Source organism: Columba livia, chromosome 23 (assembly GCF_036013475.1).
Source record: "Columba livia isolate bColLiv1 breed racing homer chromosome 23, bColLiv1.pat.W.v2, whole genome shotgun sequence".
Lineage (NCBI taxonomy): Eukaryota > Metazoa > Chordata > Aves > Columbiformes > Columbidae > Columba > Columba livia.
In genome coordinates this window covers 1,281,793-1,305,523 of record NC_088624.1, presented here as the reverse complement: position 1 = coordinate 1,305,523, position 23,731 = coordinate 1,281,793, and the positions used below count along the sequence as shown (strand labels likewise).

The following is a 23,731-nucleotide window of genomic DNA, read 5'->3' as shown; positions in this document are numbered from 1 at the left end:
GGTATGGATGCCCTCTCCCATTGCAGCCGGACTGATACCGTGAAGCCACGTTGCACGGCTGGGATCCATATTGTATTGGGGTGCCCAGTGCTGCCACAGCCTCGTACACCAACGGGGAGAGGATGCTGGGGGCAAAGGCAGCGAAATGGGTACCAATGCATCTCCATCTCCGGAGCTGCAAGGAGACCTGAGGTGCTACCTGCTCCTCTGGCATCCCCCAGACAGGGAATGGTGGCAGCAGCCATCAGAAAACCAGCCTGAGGAGCTTTTGCACAGAGATCACACCAAACAGGGTGATGGGGCACCCCAGGGTGATGGGGCACCCCAGGCAGTGGGTGGCTGCAAGGGGAGGTGGCTGGGCAGGAAGCAATACTGGGTGTGCTCGTTTCTGCTCGAGTGCTCTCGCCAGCCGCATGGGATCTCCTGGGCTTTCGCTTTCATTACCAGTTAATCTTGTTGCGGCCTGAAAAAAACTCTGGAGGGAAATTCGTCAGACACGAAGTGCCGTCCCCCTCTGGCCCGGGAGAAGCGTGAGTGACCCCTGCCCAGGGCTGGCAGGGACCCAGCGCTGGCCCTGGGAAGCCGGGGGAGAATCATGGAATGGAATCATAGAATTCAATCGTATCATAGAAGAGAATAAATAGAATCATACATAGAATCATAGAGAGGCAGGCTTGGGTCTCCTCGCTGGGGCAGGATTGTTCTCAAGACAGTTAATGCACCTGCAATTGCGAATCGCTTGGCAATCGTGTAAGAGTGCATCCCAAGTTCTCACCTCTTCACTTTTTTAACCTGTTTTCTATATTTTACCTATTACCTATTTAACACAATACCTATTATATTAAAGTCCTCTTTCCTTCGGGAGCATGCAGGTGTGGGAGCTGGTTGGCAGGGATGCAAGCCCCAGGGACACTGTGAGCCCTGGAAGCCACAGCAGGGACACGGCAGGACACCCAGGGACCCTTGTCCACCTGGCAAAGCCACAGCCTGCCCATGTCACCACGGCTTTTGGGGCTCTGCTGTACAAATGACACCCCCGAACAGCCCCTGTCCACCTCCAGCTCCTCACTGCCCAGCCCAGCTCCATGCGTCCAAGAGGTAAATACCTGCAGGCTGAGCAGGCGCCACCCCAGCACCTGCTCCCGTGCAAATGCTGGCCACAAACCGCTGCTTTTTGGCTCACCTCCACCCCACCAGCACTCGCTACGTGCCCGGAGCAGCCCGGGATGAACAGGACAGCCCAGGGCTCCAGCTCCAGCAGCTCCCACCAAATGTTTTGTTGCCTGTGCATGGATGCTTGGGGGGCATCTTGTGCGCACAGGGCCGACACATCACTGTGAGCTGCGGCCAGCAGAGCCCTGGCTGCCGTTCCTAGTGCTCCCATGGCAGCCAGACTTTATGGGGACGTGAGGCTGGACCCCCTGAGACGGGGACGGCTGCCCAGCGTGGGGCCAGCATCTCCCACCCCGTCTTTTCCCACTAAGACTAAGGAAAGGAATGGGGAAGTCGGTGAAAGGACTGCACGCCTGCCCTCCCTGCCCCGGCGGGGACACGCATGCTCCAGCGAGTTGCATCACGCGGACGAACGGCTTTCACAATTCCTGGCCCACAGAACCCATCGGCGGAGCCATCCGGGCACCGGCTGCTCCAGCCGACCAAATCAAGGTCACACGCAGGGACCGAGGCTGCCGGACCCCTGGCTGGACCCAACGGGTCCCAGGGACGCAGACCCCGTGACGCAGACCCGCACAGCCACATGTGCTCAGGAAGGCTGGAATATGCACACAAAACATCCTCTGTTCCCTCTCCCCTCCAGCTTCTCCCTCCCTTTTTGGTAGGAGGGGGATAAACAAAAAGGGGGAAGAAATTAGTGATGGGTGAGAAGGTGATGAGTGCTCCATGCCAGGAGGGCAAACAGAATGAAATCAAATCAGAGTTTCATTTCAAATAGATCCCAAGGAAAAAACTGAGCTGGCTGGTGAGGGTGTTACCCAAGAGAGATTTTCCCTTTCTGGAGGAGGAAGGGAACAGGGGAATGGCGGCTGCAGCGGTAGGCGACGGCAAGAGAGCCCTGGCACTGCCCTGGCAGCACCTGCACTGGGACACTCTTGGGGACACTCTTGGGGACACTCTTGGGGACAAGGGTGCCATGCCAGACCCCCCAGCAATAAGCAGCCCCATGACCTGTCCTGGCATGACGGGCTCTGCAAAGACCGGAGAAGTTTCCTGGGCATGGCCGGCGTTTCCCTCTCTGTGTCCAGCGAACTCCTGGTGCCGCTGGGTCCCTGCTTTCATCAGGACCTCCCTCGCATTGCTCTCAAAAAGCCCTTGGGAAGGTAAACAGTGTCCAGGCTGCGCTGTGGCCAAACACATTGTCATCTCAGATGAGCTCAACAGGATGCTGAGTGACGCTGTGCGTTCAGGGGAGAGGGGGAGCATGGGGCTTCGTAATTGATTTCCTAGAAAATTGCCTCTGTGTTTGGAGCAGGAGCGTGAGGAGCGCGGGCAGCACGGCCTTCGTCTCTAAGTGCCATCTCGAGGGTCTTAATTATTTCTCAGGAGTGGAAGCATTTATTTAGGCAGTCGCTGGAGAGGTCCCAATGCTGTGGCTGCTGCCCTCCCGTTCCCAAAGCCCTCTCGGCACATCCCGCGGTCGGGGCTCCTCCTCACCCCCCTCCTGGGACACACGGGGCTTGGTGCTCAACCAAAGAGCCAACGCGGCCAACACGTCACCTGCGGGCAGGACGCAGCCTCTGCTCCGTCCCCTCGAGCTCACCAGGGACGTGGGAGATCTTGCTGAGCATCCCACACACCACTGGTCCCCGCTTGGGCTCCCACACTGTCGCAGATCCGTGCTGAGGCCACAAAAGCCTATTGTGATAATCCAGCCCAGTTAATGAAAACCAGCTGAATCCCCAAATTACTCACAGCTTCGTATTTTCCCACTCGCTTTCCAGCGCAGCGGGGGTGAAGCTTGGGCAGGGCTGCACTGGCATCAGGGACCCACAGCTCCCAGCACAGCGACCTCCTGCCCGTCCCAGTGTCCCCAAACCCCTTCTGCACCAGGTGTGAGCTCCCACGGGCAGGGACCTCATCACGGGCTGGGCCACTTGGGCTCAGTGAGCTGCCACCACGGTCCCCGTGGTGGGTGTCCCAGCACTGGAGCTGCTCCTGGGTCTCCAGCCAGCGCCATCTCCGGCTCATCACCCTGTGGTCCCACTTCCCATGAGTCTGTCCCCAACCCAGGAAGGTGCTGTCCTGGTCCCCAGGCATGTCCTGTCCCGATGTCCCTGACACAGACCATAAATCCTCCTCTGGGGCGAGGGGGACGCACCCAGTGCTGCCAAAGCTGCGGTGGCCGCTGGGCACAGGGAACAGCCCTGCTGTGCCCCGGGACCCGGCCATGACGCAGAGGCGTTCGGCTGGAGCCAGCCAGGCTGGTTCTGCTGCGGCCACCCCAGAAATGGCTTCCTGCTGAAGACGTGAAGGGAGATCCCACGGGAAAGCCGGCACGGATGGATCCCCCACGGCTCCGACCCCACCGGGAGGGAGAGGACGCAAAACTGGGGATGGAGCTGACATGCAGGGGAAAGCGGGGGCACACGGGGGGGTCTCCCGGGAAGCTCATCACCAGCTCGGGGTTGTCCCTGCAGGAGCTTGTGCCCGTGGGAGAGGAGGACCTGTTGCACTGAAAAACCTGGGAAATGGTGTATTGTCCAAGGGGCAATTTCCACAGGAAACCTCTGCTTTAACCACTTGGACACGGCTGGGAACAACCCCAGCAAAGCTTGGTCTGAGCAGCCGATCAGTGTTATCGCCCGGGCAAAGGCTCTTTGTTCCCTCACATCACTCATCCAGATCACAAAAACAACCAGGCTTCTGCCTGCTGTAAAGCACGGGGCAGCAACAGCCAGGCTGGCTCTGCAATAGGAACCGGAGCCCTCGCCGCTGCACCCCGGGGGGCGCGGGGGCCCAGCCAGCGCCCGCAGCCCCCAGGACCGAGGGCACGAGCATCTCGCACCCACCTGATGGGAGGGAACAGAGCGGGGGCACCGGTGCTGCAGTCGGCCCCCGACACCGCGCATCCCCACGGTCCCCTCGGCAGGGCCCGGTTGCCACAGTAACCACTCGGTCCCCGGTTCCTGCCATAAACACACGGCTGCGAGTCGCCCCGATCAGCGGCGCCTTCACCAGGGCCAGGACCGTGCAGCATCGCGGACACCCCGGTGGGACCGAGACCCCACGGTGCTTCTGCTGGCAGAGCCGGGGTCTCTGCCCTCCGGCACAGGATGCGGTCCCGGTGTGACATGGCACGGCCAAGCATGGGCTGGTGTTGGGCCAGACGGAATGGGAACTGGCATCCGGGGCTGAGGAGGAAGCACGAGGGGAATGAAAGCAGGAACCCAAAAGCGAGAGCAGCCCCGAACCCCCTTGCAGGGCCGGGCGGCTGGAGCTGGAGGAGGTGACAGTGGCATGAGGTGGCGACCGGTAGGTCACATCCCTCGGGCATGGCAGTCGCTGGCGGGGCCGGCAGAGGGTGGCACTTGGGGACCGCGCTGTGCCCGAGCTCCAGGTCTCACCTCTGCCACACCTGGCAGCGGGTGCCACCGCTGAGACCTTGCTTGGCTCAGCTCTGCTGCGTATTAAAGTTTGAGAGTGATGCAATATTTGCCTGTTGCTTTACGAGCGTTGGGAAGCCGGGATGGCATTTGGCTCGGGCAGCCGCAGCTTGTGCTCGGCAGCTCGGCTCAGAGCCGCCATCGACGAGGGTGTGACGAGGAGGAGGCTCAGATGGACAGAGCAGAGCATCCCAACGCTCCTTCCCTGGTCGCCGTGACCGCGGCATGCGACCGGACAGTGGAAGGATGCAGGAGGACGTGGCGCTGCCCGTCTGCCCCGGTGACCCAGCAGGTACCGAGCAGTGTTCCATCGCTCCTGCCCGGGCACCGCGGGAGGGTGGGCGCAGAGCTGGGGTGGTGGCTTCTCTGGCTTGTTGGAGCCACCAGGGTCATTACAACAGCAGAGATGTGGGAAGACGGAGGGAGGATCCCCCCAGCATGTCCCCTGGGGGGGTTCTGTCTCCCACCCCCCTCACATCACCTCTAGTTCAGCTGCTTGGCCCCAGAGATTGGGGCTGTGATCACGACTGTGCCGTGGCCCCTCTAAACTGCATCTGCAGGTTCATCCCATAGCACCATTTGGGTTAGAAAAGACCTTTAAGATCATCAAGTCCATTAACAATCTCAATATCCGGCTGCTAGGATGATGATGCCTCATCTCAACAGAAAATGGTGGCTTTTGTCTGGAAAGCTTTTAATAACATCCCCCACAAATTTAAGTCCAATGCCAGCGTGTCTGCTAGCATGAAATTTTAGAGGCCCTATTACGCAGAATATTTAAATCACTTTTAATTCACAATGCCAAGAACACTTAGAAGCAAGTACGTTCATTAGTGTGAACTTCATCGTAGGTGAAACTGCTACATTCACCCACATTTGAGCTGGAATTAAAGAAATGAGTAAAAGAAGGGAGACCAAGAGGGACGCCACGCTGACCCCCCGCAGCCCGCGGCCGCCCTGGCAGGTGGCCGCTGGTCCCCACGGGGCTGCCCCGTTCCCGTCACGCAAGCGTCTGCGTCCCAAGCGGCTTATCCGCCTCTGGAAACCCCTAATCCCTCGGCACGTTTGGCTCAGACAGCGGCCGCGCTCCCTCCCCGCCGCGCTGCCCCGGAGGGAGCAAAGCCACCCCCATGACCTCTTTTCGCAGCCACAAACAACCCCGTTCCCCCAGCCCTGCTCCCGCTGCAGCACCCAAAACCGGGAGAACCCCCGAGATCAGATCAGTAGCCAATTAACCCCGTTAACGAAGGGCCAGCCCGCCCCGGTAACCCCAGGGAGCGGGACAGGTTCTGACAGGGATGCAGCCGGGCATGTGGGTGCAGGGAGATAAGAAATGACTTATCGGCAGGAGCAGGGGAGGGGACGCCGCGTTCCCAACAGCAAACGGTTGCGGTAACCCCAGGGTTTGCATATCGGTGAGAAAATTCCTTGTTCTGGGTGTTTTCCACCCCATCCTGCAGCTGGGAACTGGTGGGGAAGGGGAGGGGGTCCCTGGGGCTGCGCTGGTCCCCATGTGGGGGAAGCAGGATCACGATGACTTGGGGACAGCAATAGGTTTGGTGGCTGCGTGTAGAGCCCTGGTTTGGTTTGACGGTGACATGGAGGGTGGTGGCAGGGGGAAAGGCTGGTTCCCAGAGCAGGGACACACAATGGCCTCAGCGCTCTGCTCAGCGCCCAGCAGGATGTTCCAGGGGGTGGGGAGGGCACCGGAGGCTTCGGGGCCATCTCCAGCACCTCAAACCAGCTCAGCCGGTCCCACGGGGACTGCGGGGGATTGATCGACCGTGACCTGCATGAAAAAAAGAAATCCCCCTACTAATCCTGCCCTGACAGAGCAATAATCTCCGTCGCTCCTGGCCTGTGATGATCCTGCTGCTCCGCAAAGGCTGGCGGTGCGGAGCCTGGTGCTGTACAGGCAGCTGCACCCAGATGGACAGACACAGACGGACAGACACACCCCCCAGGAAAGCTGAGGCCCCTCAGTCCCAGAGCAGCAGTGAGGGGCGAGTCTGGGGGCTGCAAAGGGTCTGTCCCTGCCGGGGACAGTGCCAGCTCCAGCGTGTCCCCACGAGAGGGCAGGACAGCCCCAGGCTGCAGATGTGAGCGCAGCGGGTCCCCCAGCAGCCACCCCAGGGCCACAACCGAGGGACAGGAGACAATCACCTCCACCCAGAGCCCCCCAAGAGTCACCCGCAGGGGTCCCAGTTCAGCCCCTGGTGTCACCAGCACAGGGAGCGGAGCCCTGGGCACCGCCACGTCCTCCCACGCTGGCACCGGAGTTTCCTTTGCACAAGCAGAGGAGACCCAGGCGCTGCCAAAAAACCAGCCCTGGGCTGTGGTGGGGCGATACACCCCCCGCCAGCCCCCCGCTTCCCCGGGGAACAGCTCTGCCCGCCCCGATAACGCGGGCGGCCCACGCGTGCCGGGCAGCGGCGCAGGCAGCGGCGCAGGCAGCGGCGCAGGCAGCGGCGCAGGCAGCGGGGGGGCGGCTGGTTCACGCCGAGCAAACCGCAGCTCTGGCGTCAGGGCCGGCGTTTCGCTGCAAGAGGCCCCGGTTTCCCGGAGCGTGGTAAAGGCAGGCGGCGCAGGCACAGAGCTGAACTCACACGCCGAGAGCCACGTCGCTTCAGAGCCTTTATTTCGGAGAAAGTTTAAAGCCTGTAGATACAGCAATAAAATATACAAAAAAATAAAACTTTTTTACAGTATCGAATGCTGCCCGGGGCTACGGCGACTGCAGCTGGACGGGGCTGCGCGGGGGCGAGCGAGGGGCACGGTCCCCATCCCCTCTGAGCACATCCCAGCTTCCAAGGGCCATGCTGTCCGCCCTGCCTCTCCCTGTCCCGTGCACACCCACTGCGTGGAAAGGGCAGGAGGGTAAACACAGACCCACAAGCACCGGCCAGCACAGCATCCACCTTTCCTCGACCCCCCGAGCAAGGAAACTCGCCCTTCGTAACGCCCTCTCTCTACATCCATCCTGCTCCCTTCAACTCTTGCCACCTCCTACCTTAACAGCGACGACCGACCTTCAACAAAAATGCCACATGAAGCCCCCAAGAAGCTGCAAACCCACTGCCCGGGACATCAGAAGCCCCATGGGAGGGAAAAGGGCCAGGCCAGGCCACCCGCTGCTGGTCGCGTTGGGTCCTGCAGCCCCCCACCCTCCCCCGGTGGTCCAGCAGCTCTAATTCGGCACGGCAAGGGGAACACAGCTGCGATCCGGCCACGGGCAGAGCCACGGTCAGAGCAGCCTCTGTGTTCACACCCAGGTCCCAAAAACAGACCCCAGGTGCACGCGCTGCATGTTCACAAGCCCGCGCTGGTGTTGGGACACGTCCCTGCCCCAGGGCAGCCTCTGCACTGCGGGGAAACCAGTTGTCCCAGCAGCAGCGCCGGGGCTGCTGGAGCCAGCCGGATCCCGGTGCCCGGAGCAGGAAGTCGGTGGCAAACACAGGGCGGCCACCAAAACTCCCTGTGACCAGCAGAAGCTCCGAGCCCCGTGCTGGTTCTCCTCACCAAATTTGGAGACAAAAGTGCGCAGAGGAGAGACCTGCATGAGCTTTGGGAGGGCTGCAGGGACCGACCCCACCGCAGCGGGTAACCCGTGGGGAGGGCAGGACCGGCCGATCCCCTCTCCGGAGCCTGGAGGTGAATCCAGGCTCCTAAGATCTCCAAGAGCTTTTGGACTCTGGCAGTCAGAAAAACAGCTTTTGACAGCGGGGCTGGGGCTGCAGAAGCATTTGTAACGACGATCGGAGGCTAATAGGCACTTGAATGAGCAAAATAATCATAAAAATCTGTTATGGAAGGAAATAGAAAAAGGTTCAGTCCCCCCTCCCACCCAAAGAGACGTCTGGGTCAAACAAGGAATTGGTGACAAGGACCTCAGTCCCCAGCTCCTCCCGAGGAACAGCCAGAACAGCCGTGACCGAGCAGAGTGAGACTGGGGGGGGTCAGTGGAGGTGGGAACTCCGAGTCCTGGGGGGGCCCTGCGAGCGCTGGGGCAGCAGCTCACATGGGTGAAGAAGCGCACTCGGGGGTCATCTCCATGTCAAACGTCAGCGACTCTGCAGGGAGACACGGCCGGGGGTTACGGGGCCCGTGTGTGGCCACAGCCAGGAGCCCCCCCGGGTGCTGCATCCACCCCAGACTCACCAAACTGCCCCCCAGCGTTGGCCTCCGCTCCCTCGCTGCTGTTGCCAAACTGCATGAGCGAGTCCAGGGTGCGCGGGGACATGGGCAGGTCGATGGTGTTGCTGAAGGAGGTGCTGTCAGAGGGAGGAAGGGGAGAAGAAGAGCAGAGAAAGCTCGGGATCAGGGCCTGGCCTGCGCTCTCCGACACCCCCTCTTCCCCCCGCCGGGCCCCAGGGCTCGGCACAGCCGGTCCCAGCGCTCTCCGGAGGAAAGGGGCCGCGGGAGGGGAAGCCGGGGCCGGCGGGTTGGGCAGTGAACCAGAGCCTGGCTCAGCCCCCGCCGTCCCCCCTGCCCGCACTGGGAGCCTCACGGCACCGGGAAGGAGCCCCCCTTGCTCAGATGAGGCTGAGCACACAAATTCCCCCCCACAGTGCTCACAGACACCCCAGAAACACTCACGGGGTGACACAGATGAATTTGGTCTTCAGATATGGAGCAGCACCTGCAGAGGAACGAGCAGCCTTGTCACTGGAGGAGGAATGCTGCTGTCCCCAGCGCCCACCCTGGGACCCCCCCGCTGGTCCCACGCTGCAGCTGTGCCCTCTGGGGACACAGGATCCCAGCTGGTGACACAGGACGCCAGCCGGTGACAGCTCTTCCACCAGAACTGTCCCTGGAGCCACCCGCCGCATGGGAGCGCAGAAAGTCAACAACTACCTGAGTCGGTGGCTTCCGAGTGCTCCTGGCTCTCGGAGCGGCAGTACTTCCCAAACGCCTCCTCCTTGGGGATGTCCGGGTACAGGTACACCAGGGGGGACACCAGGATGTTGGTGGCATCCATGATTTTGTAGCCCATGATGATCTCGGCGAATGACATGTTGTTCAGCTGCTGCTTGGTGTAAGGTTCCACAGACTGGATCTGGGTCTTCCCTGTACAAGGAGAATTTCACACAGGGAAGACACCTGCGTTCCTCAAACACGCCCGGAGCAGCAGGGACAGGGCCTGGTGCTGTGATCAGCCCCAGCAGGCACCCCACAGACTGCGGGGCAGGACAGGGACCGGGCAGGTGGCTTCGAGGCCACAGAAAACTGCAGCACATGGGCAGGGGCACCCAGGAGGCAGAGACCAGCAAAGGGCACCCAGGCTCAAAGATCTAACCCAGGGAGAGGGCTTGTCAGGACAAGGACAGAGATGCTGAGAGGTCTGGATGATCTTTGTGATGAGGAATGGCTGAGAGAGCTGGGGCTGCTCGGCTGGGGGAGAGAAGCTGAGAGGGATGTGATCAATAGGATCAATATGTCAGGGTGGGTGTCAGAGGATGGACCAGACTCTGTTCAGTGGTGCCCAACGCCAGGGTGAGGGGCAACGGGCACAGACTGGAACACAGGAGGCTCCATCTGAACACGAGGAGAAACTTCTTCCCTTTGCGGTGCCAGAGCCTGGCCCAGGCTGCCCAGAGCGGGTGTGGAGTCTCCTTCTCTGAGACATTCAAACCCCCTGGGATCCTGTGTGATCTGCTCTGTGACCCCAGGTGGGGCTGGGGATCTACAGGGGTCCCTGCAACCCCAGAACACTCTGGCATTCTGTGAAACGTCTCATCACGGGGTTTCAAGCCCCGTTTGGGGCCAGGAACGCCGGCTGAGTGAGGCACCGCACCCGTGGGGAAAGCAACATACCACTAATGTCCTTCTCCACCCACGTGAAGGTGATGCCGCCTTCCTTGCTGCTCTCACTGAAGCGCAGCAGGAAGGTTCCCGGTGGTTTGGTGCTCAGGATGGCTCGTTCCCGCTCCTTGCTGATGAACCCCATGATGTACCTGGGTGTCAGAAGAGAGGAGAGCAAGTGGGACAGGATGCCAGGGTAGCTGTTCCAGGACATGAACTCTGCCAGCGTCAGGCAGCAGCCGGACCTGAGCACCAACATTTTAGGGATTCCCAAGTGGGTTTGCACTCTGAACCAGCCAACAGAGCCTGGACAGAAAAAGCATCCTGGAAGAGCCCACCTGCACCCAGACAAGGCACCCTACTCCAACAGGACAGGGTTTATGGGACCTCTCCCAGGGCCCAGCCCAACCACAGGTCTCTGGACCGGCACTGGCCAAGGCTCACCCTTCGTTCCACAGCGCCAGGATGTACTTTTTCACCAGGTCAATGATGTTGTCCAGCCAGACCCAGAAAGAGAAACCTTTGCCAGCCATGTTCTCCTGAAGAAGAGGGCAGAGAAGCTGTGAGCGTGGTTCGGAAGAAGGGAACAGCCAAGGGAAAGCGCTCAGGGAAGAGAGAGAGCTCTACCTTGCAGAACTTGGCCCAAGTGATCTGACAGCCGGAGTAATTCACACCAGGCCCTGGTAGAGAAGAACAGGGGTGTCAACGTTGAGATAGAGATGTTCTTCCAAAGACACCACTGGCAGGGAACAGCCCAAGGGACAGCAGGGAGAGCCAGGACACCCGCGCTGGCTTACCCAGAAGTTTTTCTGCCAGCGTTGTCAGCTGCTCGATGCTGAGGCCACGTTTCGTGGTGGAGGAGAACTGCCAGCTCAGCACCTCTGCCACCTGGTCCCAGGTCCCAATGGGGGGCTTGGTGAAGAAGTTCACGTTCTGCACAAGAGAAAACACAACCCTGAGCAAGACACGAGACAGAAACAGGACCAGGTGCAGCCCCACTCTGGTCCCAAAGCCTGCAGTGCTGCTCTGCCAGCCGGGCTCTACCTTGGGGTTGTTGGTCAGCATGTTGTACCACAGGATGGACGCCCAGGCGTTGGGCATCTGGCAGATGTTGGAGATGACCACCACAGGCAGCGAGTGCGTCTGCAAAGACAGGATGTGACATTTCCCAGGGCTCCTCTGCACCCTGACCCACAGCAACGAGAGGCAGAATCCCACAGCTCACCTCCAGGTCAATCTTCAGCCCCTGGTGATACACCTCTGTCTCAAAGGTGATGAGATGCAGCTCCTCGGTGACTATCAGCGAGGCCTAGGATGGAAGAGGATGTGATAAGCACGTAGGAGACACCTGCTCTCAGCCTGACACACAGCCAGGGCAGATTAAGGTTGGATCTGGGGAACAATTTCTTCCCCAAAGGGCTGTGGGGCATTGGAACAGGCTGCCCAGGGCAGTGCTGGAGTCACCATCCCTGGAGGGCTGGACAGACGGACATGAGGTTCTCAGGGACATGGGGCAGGGACAGGGGCGGGGGAACGGTTGGACTCGAAGAGCTTGAGGGGTTTTTCCAACCCAAATGATTCTGTGATTCTATGATTAGGCCCAGCGCTGCTGCTCAGGTGCAGGTGGAAAGGGCTGGTCCCTCTCAGGACACGGCTCCTGTTTCCCCCCCTGTGGTTCAGCTGCTCAACAAGGAGCAAGACAAGGAGCAGAGCTGCCAGCAAAGGGCTCTCACACCCAGCACTTACATCACAGTTGGCTCTGCCTCCATTACCGCAGCGCTGCTCCCGCAGGGTCTGCCGAGAGAAGGAACAGGCTGAAGCAACACTGTGACACACGGCATCGACAGGAGCAGCCCCAAAGCTCACGGTACCTACCAGGTGCTTGAACTCCGCTGAGAGGCTCCCGTTGTTGGACTCTTCCATGTTCATGACCTTCGTGTTCGTCCCCAGGATGTTAAACTTCCGCGACCTGGAAAGGGGAAAGGCGCGGCGTGGCTGACAGGGCCCTCAGAGCAAACGTGCAGTAGGACTTCTGCCAGGGTTAAAAGCAGAAGTGAGAGGAAATAAGACAAAACTAAAACCAAAACATTGCACTTACCCCCGAAGTGCTGCAACATCCCCAGAGTCCCTAGGAAAGAGGAGATGGACACCCGGTCATGACCGTGGCCTTGCCGACCTGATGCAGACAGGCTGGACATTGAGTCCCACAGCCCCCCAGGCTGTCCCTCCACATGGGAACAAACCCTTGTGGTTTGTCACCCTTCTCCCATGGGCGACACTGGCCCTTGGTGCAGGGATGGAGCCTGAACAACCCCCCGCTCCAGTAACCCCACCCCAGCTCGGAGCACAGAACTCACTTGTCAATGCAGACTTTAATTTTCAGCTGATAATTCAGCTCTGGAAACTTGACCAACAACCTGCAAGGAGTCAGCAGAGTGTGAGCGTGAACATCCTGCACACCCAAACAACTCCAGATCGACGCAACATCTGGCACAGACTGCAGAACAGCTGGATGCAAGGCAGTGTCATGTGTGTCCCCCAGAAAGCAGCACTACAGTTCATCGCCCAGCTCCTCCAGCATCCCTGAGCCCCTCTGCACGCCGGGCTGTGACACGTCACCCCCAACACCTGTCCCCAGCACTGCTGCTCCATTGAGACCCCTGGGACAGCCTCATTTCAGCTGCCCAAACCACACAGACATCTGCTCTGAACAAACACCTTCCACGCTCCCAGCTGCTGCCACGTGCCATGGGACAACGGGGACACAGCTGGGAGCTGGTGAAGAAGCTCCAGGCAGAGCCCGGTGTTGGAGCAGCCCCTCTCCGCAGCGCCTGGCAGGGAACACGGGACAGCTGAGAGGCAGCCAGCCAGGGACACGCTGATGCTTTCTACTGCCCGCCCCCGCAGCGGGATTTACCAGAACCCCGGCTGCCTCCAGGAATGCGGCCAAGCCCCAGCCAGCGGCCGCCGGCCCTGCACTGAGTCACTCCCTCATTGAATCATTTTGGTTGGAAAAGACCCTTGAGCTCATCGAGTCCAACCATTAACCCAACCCTGGCACTGACCCCTGTTCCTGAGAACCGCATCTCCGTGTCTTTGAAACCACAGTGGGACTGCAGGGGCCTGCGACGCACCTGACTTTGGTGGTGAACTGCACACCGGTTTTGATGACCAGGGGCCGGTCGGGGTGCATGGGCATGCAGGGCTGCCTCTCCACGACAAAAGCGCTGCGGGGAAAGGCAGAAAACACAGTCAAATCCCAGGCCCAGCCCTGCACAACCCCCCGGCCACTGCCGGTGACCAGGGGACAGCCCAGAGCCCCCTCAGAACCTCTTCATCAGGTTCCTGAACAGCTCCACGATCCGCTCCTCCAGCATGGGCCGGTGTTGGACAATGGGGTCACCCTTGTAGGACACTTTTTGCTGCAGTTCTTCCAATTTCTTGATCTGCTGCCGGGTCTGTAGCTGCGATTCGGCAAGAGAGGTTATCCTAGGGGAGCAGGAAGAACCGGTGTCAGCTCCGGCTGCCGAGCCCTGCACAGTCCCAGCCTGCAAAGTGCTCCTTTACCCCCTCTCATGCGGGGGAAGAAGTTCTCCGTATCGAGAACACATATCGAGAGCCAGTCTGTGGCTCCCGGCTCAGTGCATTTTTCTAGGGCTGCATTAGAAAAGAAACCTGCAGGTGCCCAAGTTGTGCAGAGACACACCAAGACCTTCCCACAGCGGCCTTAAAATCCCCCAGGCTGGGGCTGACCATCACAACACTGGCACCCGCTATGGAGGATCAGTCTGACTAGTGGATTATATCTACATGTGTGGGCATAAGAAAAGCCGTTTTGCAAGGATATTTCAAAAATTCACAGGGTGGTTGGGTTGCAGGGACCCCAGCAGATCCCCAGCCCCACATGGGGTCACAGAGCAGATCACACAGGATCCCAGGGGTTTGAATGTCTCAGAGAAGGAGACTCCACACCCGCTCTGGGCAGCCTGGGCCAGGCTCTGGCACCGCAAAGGGAAGAAGTTTCTCCTCGTGTTCAGATGGAGCCTCCTGTGCTTCAGTCTGTGCCCGTTGTCCCTCACCCTGGCGTTGGGCACCACTGAACAGAGTCTGGTCCATCTGACACTCACCCTGGGATATTGATCCATTGATCAGATCCCTCTCAGCTTCTCTTCCCCAGCTCAACAGCCCCATCTCTCTCAGCATCTTTGTGTCCCTCCACTGGACTCTCTCCAGTAATTCCCTGTCCTTCCAGAGGCCAAGAGCTCATTTCCACTGCAGGTGTTTGAATTCCACCTCTCCAGTGACTGATTCACCCCCAACCAGCTCCTACCAGTTCTCCAGCCGGTCTAAGCAGATATTGGGTGGGCCGCCAATGCAGGCGATCTGTTGCCGTCTCTTCCAGTCTGCCAGCTCCTCGTCTGCCAGCATCTTCTGCACGTACTCCATGGCTGAGAGCAGCCCAGCCAGCTCGCTCACAATCCCCTGCCAAAAAAGACAGCAGAACCTTCACCACCCTCTGACTCCTTCCAAGATCTGCAAGATTCACATTCACAGACAAGACAGAAGTCACCCAGGGCTGCGTTCCCAGCGCTGCCCTCAGTTTTGGCCACAAAGGAACACCAAATTCGTACCCCAGAAAAAGGGCAGCGCTGCACCCCAGGGGATCTGGAGAACCAGCTGCATGACGTACCCTTCGCATTTGGTCCAGCGCCGTCAGCATCTGCTCCAGCTGCTGCATTTTCTGCCGGGTCACTGACTGGTTGTTTCCATTCAGATCCTGCATGTCTGTGCAGAGAGGGGAAAAAGCTTCAGCCAAGCACACGGACTCTTCTGCCTTCCCAAGCGTCACACAAAAAACTTCCACTGCAAAGCAACAGGGGCCCTAGAAAGCCATGGATAGCTAAGCATCTCACACAGCTTCCAAGCAACTTGCTGGCTTTCCACTGTCACCTCCAGATGCCACCTCTCTGCTCCCAGGCAGAGCTCCAGGCCAGCTCCCCTGGAGGCAGTGTTGGTTGAAGAAACAAAAGATGAGGTTTCTCTAATTGCCATGCAAAAGCCCTGAGCCTAAGCCACCCTTCTTGCTCGGAGAGGAGGCACCGGGAGGGCTGGAACGTGCCCTCCAGCAAGATTCCTTGCAGGAACACACTTTGGTTTGCCAGCTGCTAATGAGTTTCCATTACCTCCTTGGCTTTTCAAAGTCTTGTAGTTAAAATCAAAGTCATCCTGGAGATTCTCCACCACTTTCATCTTCTGCTCCAGATCCTGCAAGGCAGGAGATGTGGAATTATTCAAAGCACTAAAGCACTGAGGTGGGGAACAGAGAAGGTGCCCGTGCAGCACACACATACCTGCACCCTCTTCCTCACATCCTGCAGATGCTGCTCCAGCATCTGCTGCTTTTCCGTCACCACAGCTGCTGTTGGATGTGTTGCCTGTCCCCCTTGCTGCAGAGGGGACAAGGAGGGTATCAGATCAGAGCCACGGCCCAGGGATGCTCCCCCACACAACCCAAGGAGGTTTTGCAGGAAGGGACTTCACCCCCTCGCTAAGAGAAGCCAGAGCGCCCAGCTGCTCGATGCAGCGTTAGCTCCAGGGCTGCAGAGTACGGTGCAGGGTGGGGGACACGTCCCAGGTGAGAGGACAGACAGATGCACAAAGCAAACAGCCACCCCAGGCAGGGAGTGCCCAGGCAAGCAGAAGCGCTCAGCTCCACAGCTGGAGCATCCCCCAGCACAAAATAGCTACTGGTACCAAACAGAGCAAGTGGGGAGCTCTGTGCTGGAGCTTCCTGACACCATCAAGTACAGGACGGTGGTCCCAAGACACCCCAGGCACTGACCTGGGCTGCGGTAGCAGCCGTCTGGAGGAGCCGCGACTCTTCCCACAGGCAGCGAGCCACGATGCGGGCTATTTCCATCGGCTTCTCCAAGTACCTGCTCTGTAAAAGGTTCAGACCCCCAAGGTGAGCACGCACAGCGTTAACTCCCGGGATCTCCGCATCATTTAAGGCTGCGGGCCCTGAGCTGTGCCGAGGCACTGGCTTCCCCCACACCAGACCAGCTCTTCCCCCCTCACCTGCAGGAACTGCTTGATGCGGCGCAGGTTGTGCTGGTACAAGACATTGGACTCCTGCAGAAAGCGGCTGTACTGCTGGTCGATCTCTCCCAGCAGGTTGTGGAACACCAGCGTGGCGTGGGACTCCTTGCTGGCAGCGTAGGCCCTGCGGGAGGGAGGGCAGAGCCCTGGGTGCCCGGCCAGGGGACAGCACAGGGCGGCTCTGCTCACACCCACCGTCCCTGTGCAATTAAACACCCTGGCATCTTCCTAACCTGCTCCAGAGCGAGGGCTGGAGCAAGCCTTTGCCTTCCAGCACTTAAAAGGGGCCGATAAGAAAGATGGGGACAGACTTTTGAGCAGGGCCTGTTGTGATAGGACAAGGGGCAATGGTTTTAAACTAAAGGAGGGAGATTCAGGCTGGACACAAGGAAGGAATTGTTGCCCTGAGGGTGGTGAGAGCCTGGCCCAGGTTGGCCAGAGAGGTGGTAGATGAACCATCCCTGGAGACATCCCAGGCCAGGCTGGACGGGGCTCTGAGCAACCTGAGCTGGTGCAGATGTCCCTGCTCATGGCAGGGGGGCACTGGGGAGCTGGGAAGGTCCCTTCAACCCAAACTATTCCGTGATTCTATGGTTCTATTCTATGACTGAACCTCGTTTACAACAGAGGCCAGTGTAAGTCAGCCCTGAATGGGGACATCTCTGCTTTGGAGCTCCCCATTCTCCCAACCCAGGGTCTGACACCACACACAGAGCCCCACACAAGCCTCAGGGACAAATCCTGCCACGCCAGGAGCCAAGGGAAAGCAGCAAAGCTCCTCCAGCCCTGCTGCAGTGAAGTCCCCGCACTGGCGTTTCCCAAAGCCCTTACCAGTCCTGGCTCTCAATCCATGGGGCCAGGAACTGCCGCAGCTCCATGGGGAAGCTGTCGCTGTAGAGCTGGTGGAGCTGCTCCAGGTACCGCGTGTCGAGCTGCTGCAGCTGGTTCCACTGCGCCATCCTGGCCAGCTCCGGAGACCTGCCGGGACAGACACACAACCTGCTCACAGCTGGCACCCAGAGCCCACGGGGACCAAGCCCTGAGCACTGCCCCACTTTCAGAGGGGCTGATGGGGCCAGAACCAGGGCCACTCAGAGACCCCTCCTCATTTTCATAGCTCTGAAGCATCACCTCATGCTGTTCCTCATGCTGCAGATTCAGCCCAGGGGTAAAAGTGACATCATAGGCAGCTCCTAACGTCACCAAAACCCCCAGACCCATGCAGGAGCTCCCCGAGCACACAGAAAGTGGCTTTGGGCTCAGCTTTATGATCTGAGCTTCAACCTGGTGAGCACTGAGCTTCCCTGCATGGGAGCCGCCTGCCTTCGGCAAAGCTTTCAACTGGAGAGAGGCACCGTTTCCCAAAGCTTTCCCACCTTCTTGCCATGGGGGGAAAGAGGGATTTGGGGCACGCAGGTCACCAGCGATAGGTACACAGCTTTAACCTGGTGCCAGCGTCTTCCAGGCACACGTGCCTGTCCGCTCCGGGAGGCAGGGAAGGATCTGCAGAGCTTACAGTAAGTGCAGAAGGCGGAGACTGCCGGGAAACAACAGAAACAAGGAAGGAGCAATTTTCGACTTAGCGCCTCGTGCATGGATGGAAACGGAGCTAAGGCTAAGGAGGGGACGGCGAGCTGCGCTCAGGAAGAGCAGGCACAGAGCAAAACGTCACCGCCCTGCGGAAAGCTGTTTGCACGTCCCAAAGGTCACTGCAGCAAGGGATGCGCCAGCTGGGTCATGGGGGTGCAGATAAGGGGCTGGCACCGGCCACGAGCCCCAGGCGCAGATGGGGGTGCTGCCACAGCAAGCCGGGGGGGGGCAGCCCCACAGGGCAAAGCAAAGGCAAAAAAATCACAGCGAACACCCCAGGAGGTGCCAAGGGGTGAGAAGCGGCCAGCACAGAGGGGCACCCGGTGCACAGAGCCTCGCTCAGCGAGGATGCAGAGGGGAGGAAAAGGCTGTGCCGCCCCTCCAGGTGGGATTTACGCCCCTCCAGGTGGGATTTACGCCCCTCCAGGTGGGATTTACGCCCCTCCAAAGAGTCAGCAGCTCTGCTCTGGGCTCCGGGATGGGCTGGGAGCCGGCAAACACACCAGGAGCACACCCAGCCCCGCAGCGAGCGCAGCTGCTCCGTGCAGGAGCCAGGCAGGATTTCATTAGGCAGGACAGATACTGATGAAGCTTTAACGGCAATAAGACTTCCCTGGGCACGCGTCGGGCAGGAGTTCTGGACCTCGCTGGGGAGCTGGGTGCTTGTGCAGATTCCCAGAAGCACAAGAAGGATCGTGCTCTTCTGATGTTTGCTGCACCTGACTCCTTCCCTGGTTTTGTGGGTGTTTTTTGTAAGAAAAGAGAAAGGGGGAACACCCTGCCATGGACTGACACACAGCGGGGAGACAGACGCCGGCACCTGACACAAAGAGTTCTTTAGAATTTCACAGCATTGAACAGTCCCAAAGACATTCACCTTGAACAACAACCCTCTGGTGCAATCCTCCAGGATGACCACGTGAACCGAGCCCGTTTTCAATGGAGCAAGAAGCGAAAGGGCTGAAAGACAGAGACACTGGCTGTGCAGGAGCCTGTAAACAAGAGACGCTCCTTCAGCCTCGGAGTAAGACGTGGCTTGATGCGACGGGGTCATTGCGACCCCAGAGCTTTCGCTCTCTGTGGCTGTCGAACAAACGGCTGGGCCACCAGGTTGTGGTGAAGAACAGGGCATCACATCAGAGCCCCCGCTGTGCAGGGGACTGGGCTCTTTGCTGCTGTCTGTCTGTCTGTCTGCAGCAGCGTGGGCAGCTCTGCCCCCACGCAGCAGCTGCACGGCGCTCACAGCCCTTCTCGCTCGCTCTCGGAGGCGTGAACAGCGCGGTGCCGCTTCTGGGGCGAAAAACCAACAGATACGGGCCATGGGAAAGAGCTGAACACCTACAAGCCACCAGAATCCCAGTGAACTCTACCCACGGCATTTCCTATTGTGGCACCGTGACAGTGGCCCAGCATACAGGGGCGCTTCACCAGCCTGTTTGGGACTGGTAGCACTGGTGTGGCCAGCAGGACCAGGGCAGCGATTGCCCTCCTGTGCTGGGCATGGGGAGGCCAAACCTCCAATCCTGGAGGCAGTTTTGGGCCCCTCACACTAAAAAAGTCCTTGAGGTGCTGGAGCAAGTTGAGAGAAGGGAACGGAGCTGGTGAGGGGCTGGAGCACAAGTGTGATGGAGCGGCTGAGGGACCTGGGGGGTTCAGCTGGAGAACAGGAGCTGAGGGGAGACCTTCTGATCTCTGAACTGCCTGAAAGGAGCTTGGAGCCAGGGGGGTCGGGCTCTGCTCCCCAGGAACAAGCGCCAGGAGCAGAGGAAACGGCCTCAAGTTGCGCCAGGGGAGGTTGAGGTTGGATGTGGGAACAATTTCTTCCCCAAAGGGCTGTGGGGCATTGGAACAGGCTGCCCAGGGCAGTGCTGGAGTCACCAGCCCTGGAGGGCTGGACAGACGGACATGAGGTTCTCAGGACATGGGGCAGGGACAGGGGTGGGGGAACGGTTGGACTCGATGAGCTTGAGGGGCTTTTCCAACCAAAAGGATTCTAAGATCTACAAGAAAGACACAACCCGGGTATTTCAGGGCAGTACCAGAGCCTCACGGTGCAGAGCACTGAAATGCCAAAAGCAAAGCCCCAGCAGCAACATTTGGAGGGGAACTGGCCACTTCTCACTGCCCCAAACAGCTGCAGGACGAGCCACCGCGGCAGCCTGTGCTCCCGGGCCCCCTGCAGCGCATGCTCGGTGGCCGCAGGAAGCCGATGCCCCGCCAGGGCCCCAGCACCGCGCACAGCCGCACCGCTCCCTGAAAAACAGAACTAGCGGGCAGCAGAACACGAGCAGCTCCCACCGCAGGCAGCTCCCGGAGAGGCAAACAGCCGGGGGAGCCAAGGAAGTCGCTGCCGAGCAGATGTACGAGCCCCAGGGTTGGACACGTTCTCTGCTCCGTGTCGCCGCTGCCTCCAGTTCTCACCTCGAGGATCTCTCGGCAGAAGCAGCAGATCACAGCGAGTTTTTAAACCCAGAACCTGACCTGGAAAACCCTCCGTGCTCCACCGCAAGAGCAGGGAGAAGGGAAGAGCCTCGAGATATGTTTTGCTGGAATGCAGGCTCACACCAACAGAGACAGCTCTGCCGCAGCGGGTGACAGGAGCGTACCCAGCCCTGATCAAGGGGGTCTGTGACAGAGACCACCCGTCCCTCAGCGGAGTCGGGAGGATGGAGGAAGGCAGGACCAGCTGGGAAAAGCCTCCTCTCCCTCCCAAAGGGTTGAGAGGAGACGTTGCTCCTTCAGCGCCAACGATAAGCAGCCAGGCAGCCTGAAGCACCAACCACCCCGAGGGAAAGGGTCCCTGTGACACTCCTCACCGCCACTGTCACCAGTGCTGGCAAAGCTCAGACCTTCTCAGCCCCAAAACCCCACGCGGGAGCCTCTCCCAGCCCAGCCCTGCCGCAGGGAAGCCTCCCTTGCTGAGGTTTAGAGATCTGAGGGTTGAACCTTTCCGATTCTTCTGGGCTTGCCCGTCCCTGCGGTTTCACCTCCCCTCCCGCCTCTGGAACGGAGCCAGGGAGCAACTGATGTGGCCAGGGCCAAGAACGATGTGACGCAAGCCCAGGGGCAAACACGCTGTCCAGAGCTCCGACAGAAGCTGCTAAAAGTAGCTTGAGAGGTAAAGTTCATCTTTCTTTAGCTCCACGGCAAGGGCAGAGCACAAGAGTGAGCTCTGTACACCCCAACAGCCCTATTCAAAATGGGGCTCCTGCCACGAAAGCAGCCCCCAAACTGCCTTCAGCTGCTTTCTGGGGTGCTCCTGGGAATACCCCTCATTTGTGCCCCCACAACGAGCAGCAATGACTCCGGGGGCACCACTGGAGGGGTCTTGGAAGGACCATGACATTCCCCATCCCTGCAGTGCCACGAGCTGCAGGAAGCTCCATTACTGCTAACGTAGCTCAGGTCACATTAACAGAGTTATCACCAGTGGGAGCATCACAGACCGTGACAGACGCCATCGACAACACTTCATGGGAGCCCCAGCTTTCCTAAAAACAGCTGTACCAGGCTGCCCCGCTTCCACACAGCCATCCACAGGCTGAAAAACTGTTTTACAACAAAGCAGCTAATTGCTCCAGGCAAACACAAGCACGAGTTTTGAATGGGCTATTAAGAGAACTTGGCTCTGTTTCTTGTTTTCAAAGTCAGCCCTGGAGGTGAAAAACATGCCAGCAATGCAGAGATTTGCAAAAAGAGGAGAAGGTGACAGGGCAGAGGGAGGCTCTGGGTGACCTCGAAGCCACAGCGCTCCCTGCTCAGCCCCACACCACGGCTGGATGTTCCTCACCGCGGCTCAGCAGCTTCCCAGGCTCCATCCCAACACGTAACTCCAGCCGCAGGAGCTGCCAGTAACACGTTCAACCCCGCGGGGCAGAGGACGCCACATGCCCCTGCTGTCCCTTGTCACCGGACAGATCCGGGGGAAACAGCGGACGAGGCTGCGCTGGGGAGTGACGGTGACAACAACCACCTGCAAGGTGGGAATGGGGTCATCACACAGGCAGGGCCGGTGTCCCACAGATGCAGATGGGACCTTCTCTGGAGCGGGGCCACCCTCCCCAGCACCCGCTGTGCCCCTCCAGCAGGCACGGGTGTCACCCCCACCTTGGGACAGCACTGCAGCCCCAGCTCACCGCTCTGCCAGAGATGTCAACCAGGTCTTCGAGCCTCGGTCTGCCCAGGACCGGGCAGGCTCTCAGTTGTAAGTCATTTCATCAGGATGGAAATTCCAGGCTGCATCAACATCTGCCCCAAAGCCTCGCTCGGGCAACCTCGGATTCGCGGCCCAAGGGCTGTCCTACAGTTAAACCCCTCAACCTGCACGGACCACATGAGATCCCACCCCCAATCCTCACTGAAACCAGACCAAGCAGCAGGTCCTCTGGCCCTGCCTGTCCAGACACTTCTCCCTCTTCAAAAAGCCCATTTAGGCTTTGGGCGCTCTGTTGGAGGTTGTGGGGTGTAAGCACAGTCCACCAACAGACCCAGCTCCACAGCAGGACCACAACAGCACTTCGACAGCTCTCCAGCTCCCGGGAGCTGCCCCTGTCCAGCAAGAACTTGCTCTGTGCCTGCTGGGAACTGCAGGAAAGAAAGAAATCCCGTTTACTGTAAGACCAGAGAATTAGGTTAATTAGTACCGCCCTAACTACGGCTCCCGGGAGCACGGAGCGCTGCCCTCACCTGCTGCTGGGGGCTCCGTTCACGGGCAACGAGCTGCCGCGTCCCAGCAAAAGTGAAACCGCCGGGTGTCCGCGGTGCCGGCCCCCGGGAAAGTCTCCTGGGAAAGACCCCCCTGAGTGCGGCGGGGGCCGCGCTCTCCGCCCCCGAACACCGGACGCCCCGCGGGCGCTGCAGGAGCCGTTCCCGGGGGGGCCCGAGGCACTGCGGGGCCAGCAGCCGAGCCGAGCCCCCCCGCCCCGGGCCGCCCCACTGGCCCCCCCCGGGCAGCCCCGGGGACACCGGCACCTCAGGCCGCGGCACCGAGCCCTGAGGGGCACCGGGGGCAGCGCACCCGCGGCCCTGACACCGGCTTCCCGGTGTCAACCAGCGCCGGGGCCCAGCACCGACCGAGTCCCCCGGAACCCACAGCCCCGACCCTCCGGGCCCGTCCCCCCGCGCTCACCGGCGGTCCCGGGCGGGGCGGGGCGGCGGCTCCCGGTGCCGGCGGCGATCGCGGCCGGTCCTGCCCGAGTGACGAGAAACCTGCTGCCCGCGCGGCCCCGCCCCGCCACGTCACGCCGAGAGCAGCCAATGGCGAAGCAGCGCTTCCGCTGCCCCGCGAGGGTCGGGCCCTGACAGCCAATCAGCGCGGCCGCTCCGCGCTCGTCACGGCGGCGGCGGCGCGGGGGGGCTGCCCGTGGCGGCTGTTCCCGGACGGTCCCGCCTCCCGCCGCGAGGCGGCGCTGGGGAGGGGGCGGTGCGGGGCGGCGCGGCGGAGGGGGGAGGCAACTGACGGGAACGGCCGTGCGGGAAACCCAGCTGAGTTCCGGGCAGCGCCGTGACGTCAGCGCGCGGCCCGCGGCCGCCGCCACCGTCTCTTAAAGGGGCAGCAGCACCGCTGCGCTCCGCAGCGACCCCGTGTGGAGCACCGGGCTCCGGTCCCGCCCGGGGGTGTC

General features: G+C 60.3%; 1 protein-coding gene across 3 annotated transcripts; it reads right to left on the bottom strand.

Moving 5' to 3' along the window:
- Positions 1 to 7,240: 7,240 nt before the first annotated feature.
- STAT3 (signal transducer and activator of transcription 3) lies at positions 7,241 to 23,386 on the bottom strand. Of its 3 annotated transcripts, none has more exons than XM_065039247.1 (24): positions 23,239 to 23,386; positions 17,352 to 17,498; positions 16,500 to 16,644; positions 16,264 to 16,362; positions 15,773 to 15,868; positions 15,605 to 15,686; positions 15,112 to 15,206; positions 14,752 to 14,903; positions 13,752 to 13,910; positions 13,556 to 13,648; positions 12,779 to 12,838; positions 12,520 to 12,549; positions 12,297 to 12,390; positions 12,168 to 12,215; positions 11,647 to 11,730; positions 11,466 to 11,564; positions 11,219 to 11,354; positions 11,049 to 11,101; positions 10,866 to 10,960; positions 10,434 to 10,573; positions 9,471 to 9,686; positions 9,216 to 9,258; positions 8,778 to 8,890; positions 7,241 to 8,689 (listed from the first exon to the last, which is right to left on the bottom strand). In XM_065039247.1, exons 2-24 carry the CDS (start codon positions 17,477 to 17,479, stop codon positions 8,634 to 8,636), a joined length of 2,316 nt encoding a protein of 771 aa, XP_064895319.1. In that variant the 5' UTR covers positions 17,480 to 17,498; positions 23,239 to 23,386; the 3' UTR covers positions 7,241 to 8,633. The 3 variants fall into 3 exon arrangements, with proteins under 3 accessions (XP_064895319.1, XP_064895321.1, XP_064895320.1); XM_065039249.1 differs by having other exon boundaries at positions 9,474 to 9,686; XM_065039248.1 differs by lacking the exon at positions 23,239 to 23,386 and adding an exon at positions 18,988 to 19,004.
- Positions 23,387 to 23,731: the final 345 nt, after the last annotated feature.

Bases quoted from the DNA above. Each gene is read 5' to 3' on its own strand.
- STAT3 (XM_065039247.1), bottom strand. From the start codon at position 17,479: ATGGCGCAGTGGAACCAGCTGCAGCAGCTCGACACGCGGTACCTGGAG. The intron at 16,645-17,351 runs GTAAGGGCTTTG...TCCCTCCCGCAG, and splicing joins TGGATTGAGAGCCAGGACTG to GGCCTACGCTGCCAGCAAGG. The intron at 15,687-15,772 runs GTATGTGTGTGC...CCTGCCTTGCAG, and splicing joins ATGTGAGGAAGAGGGTGCAG to GATCTGGAGCAGAAGATGAA.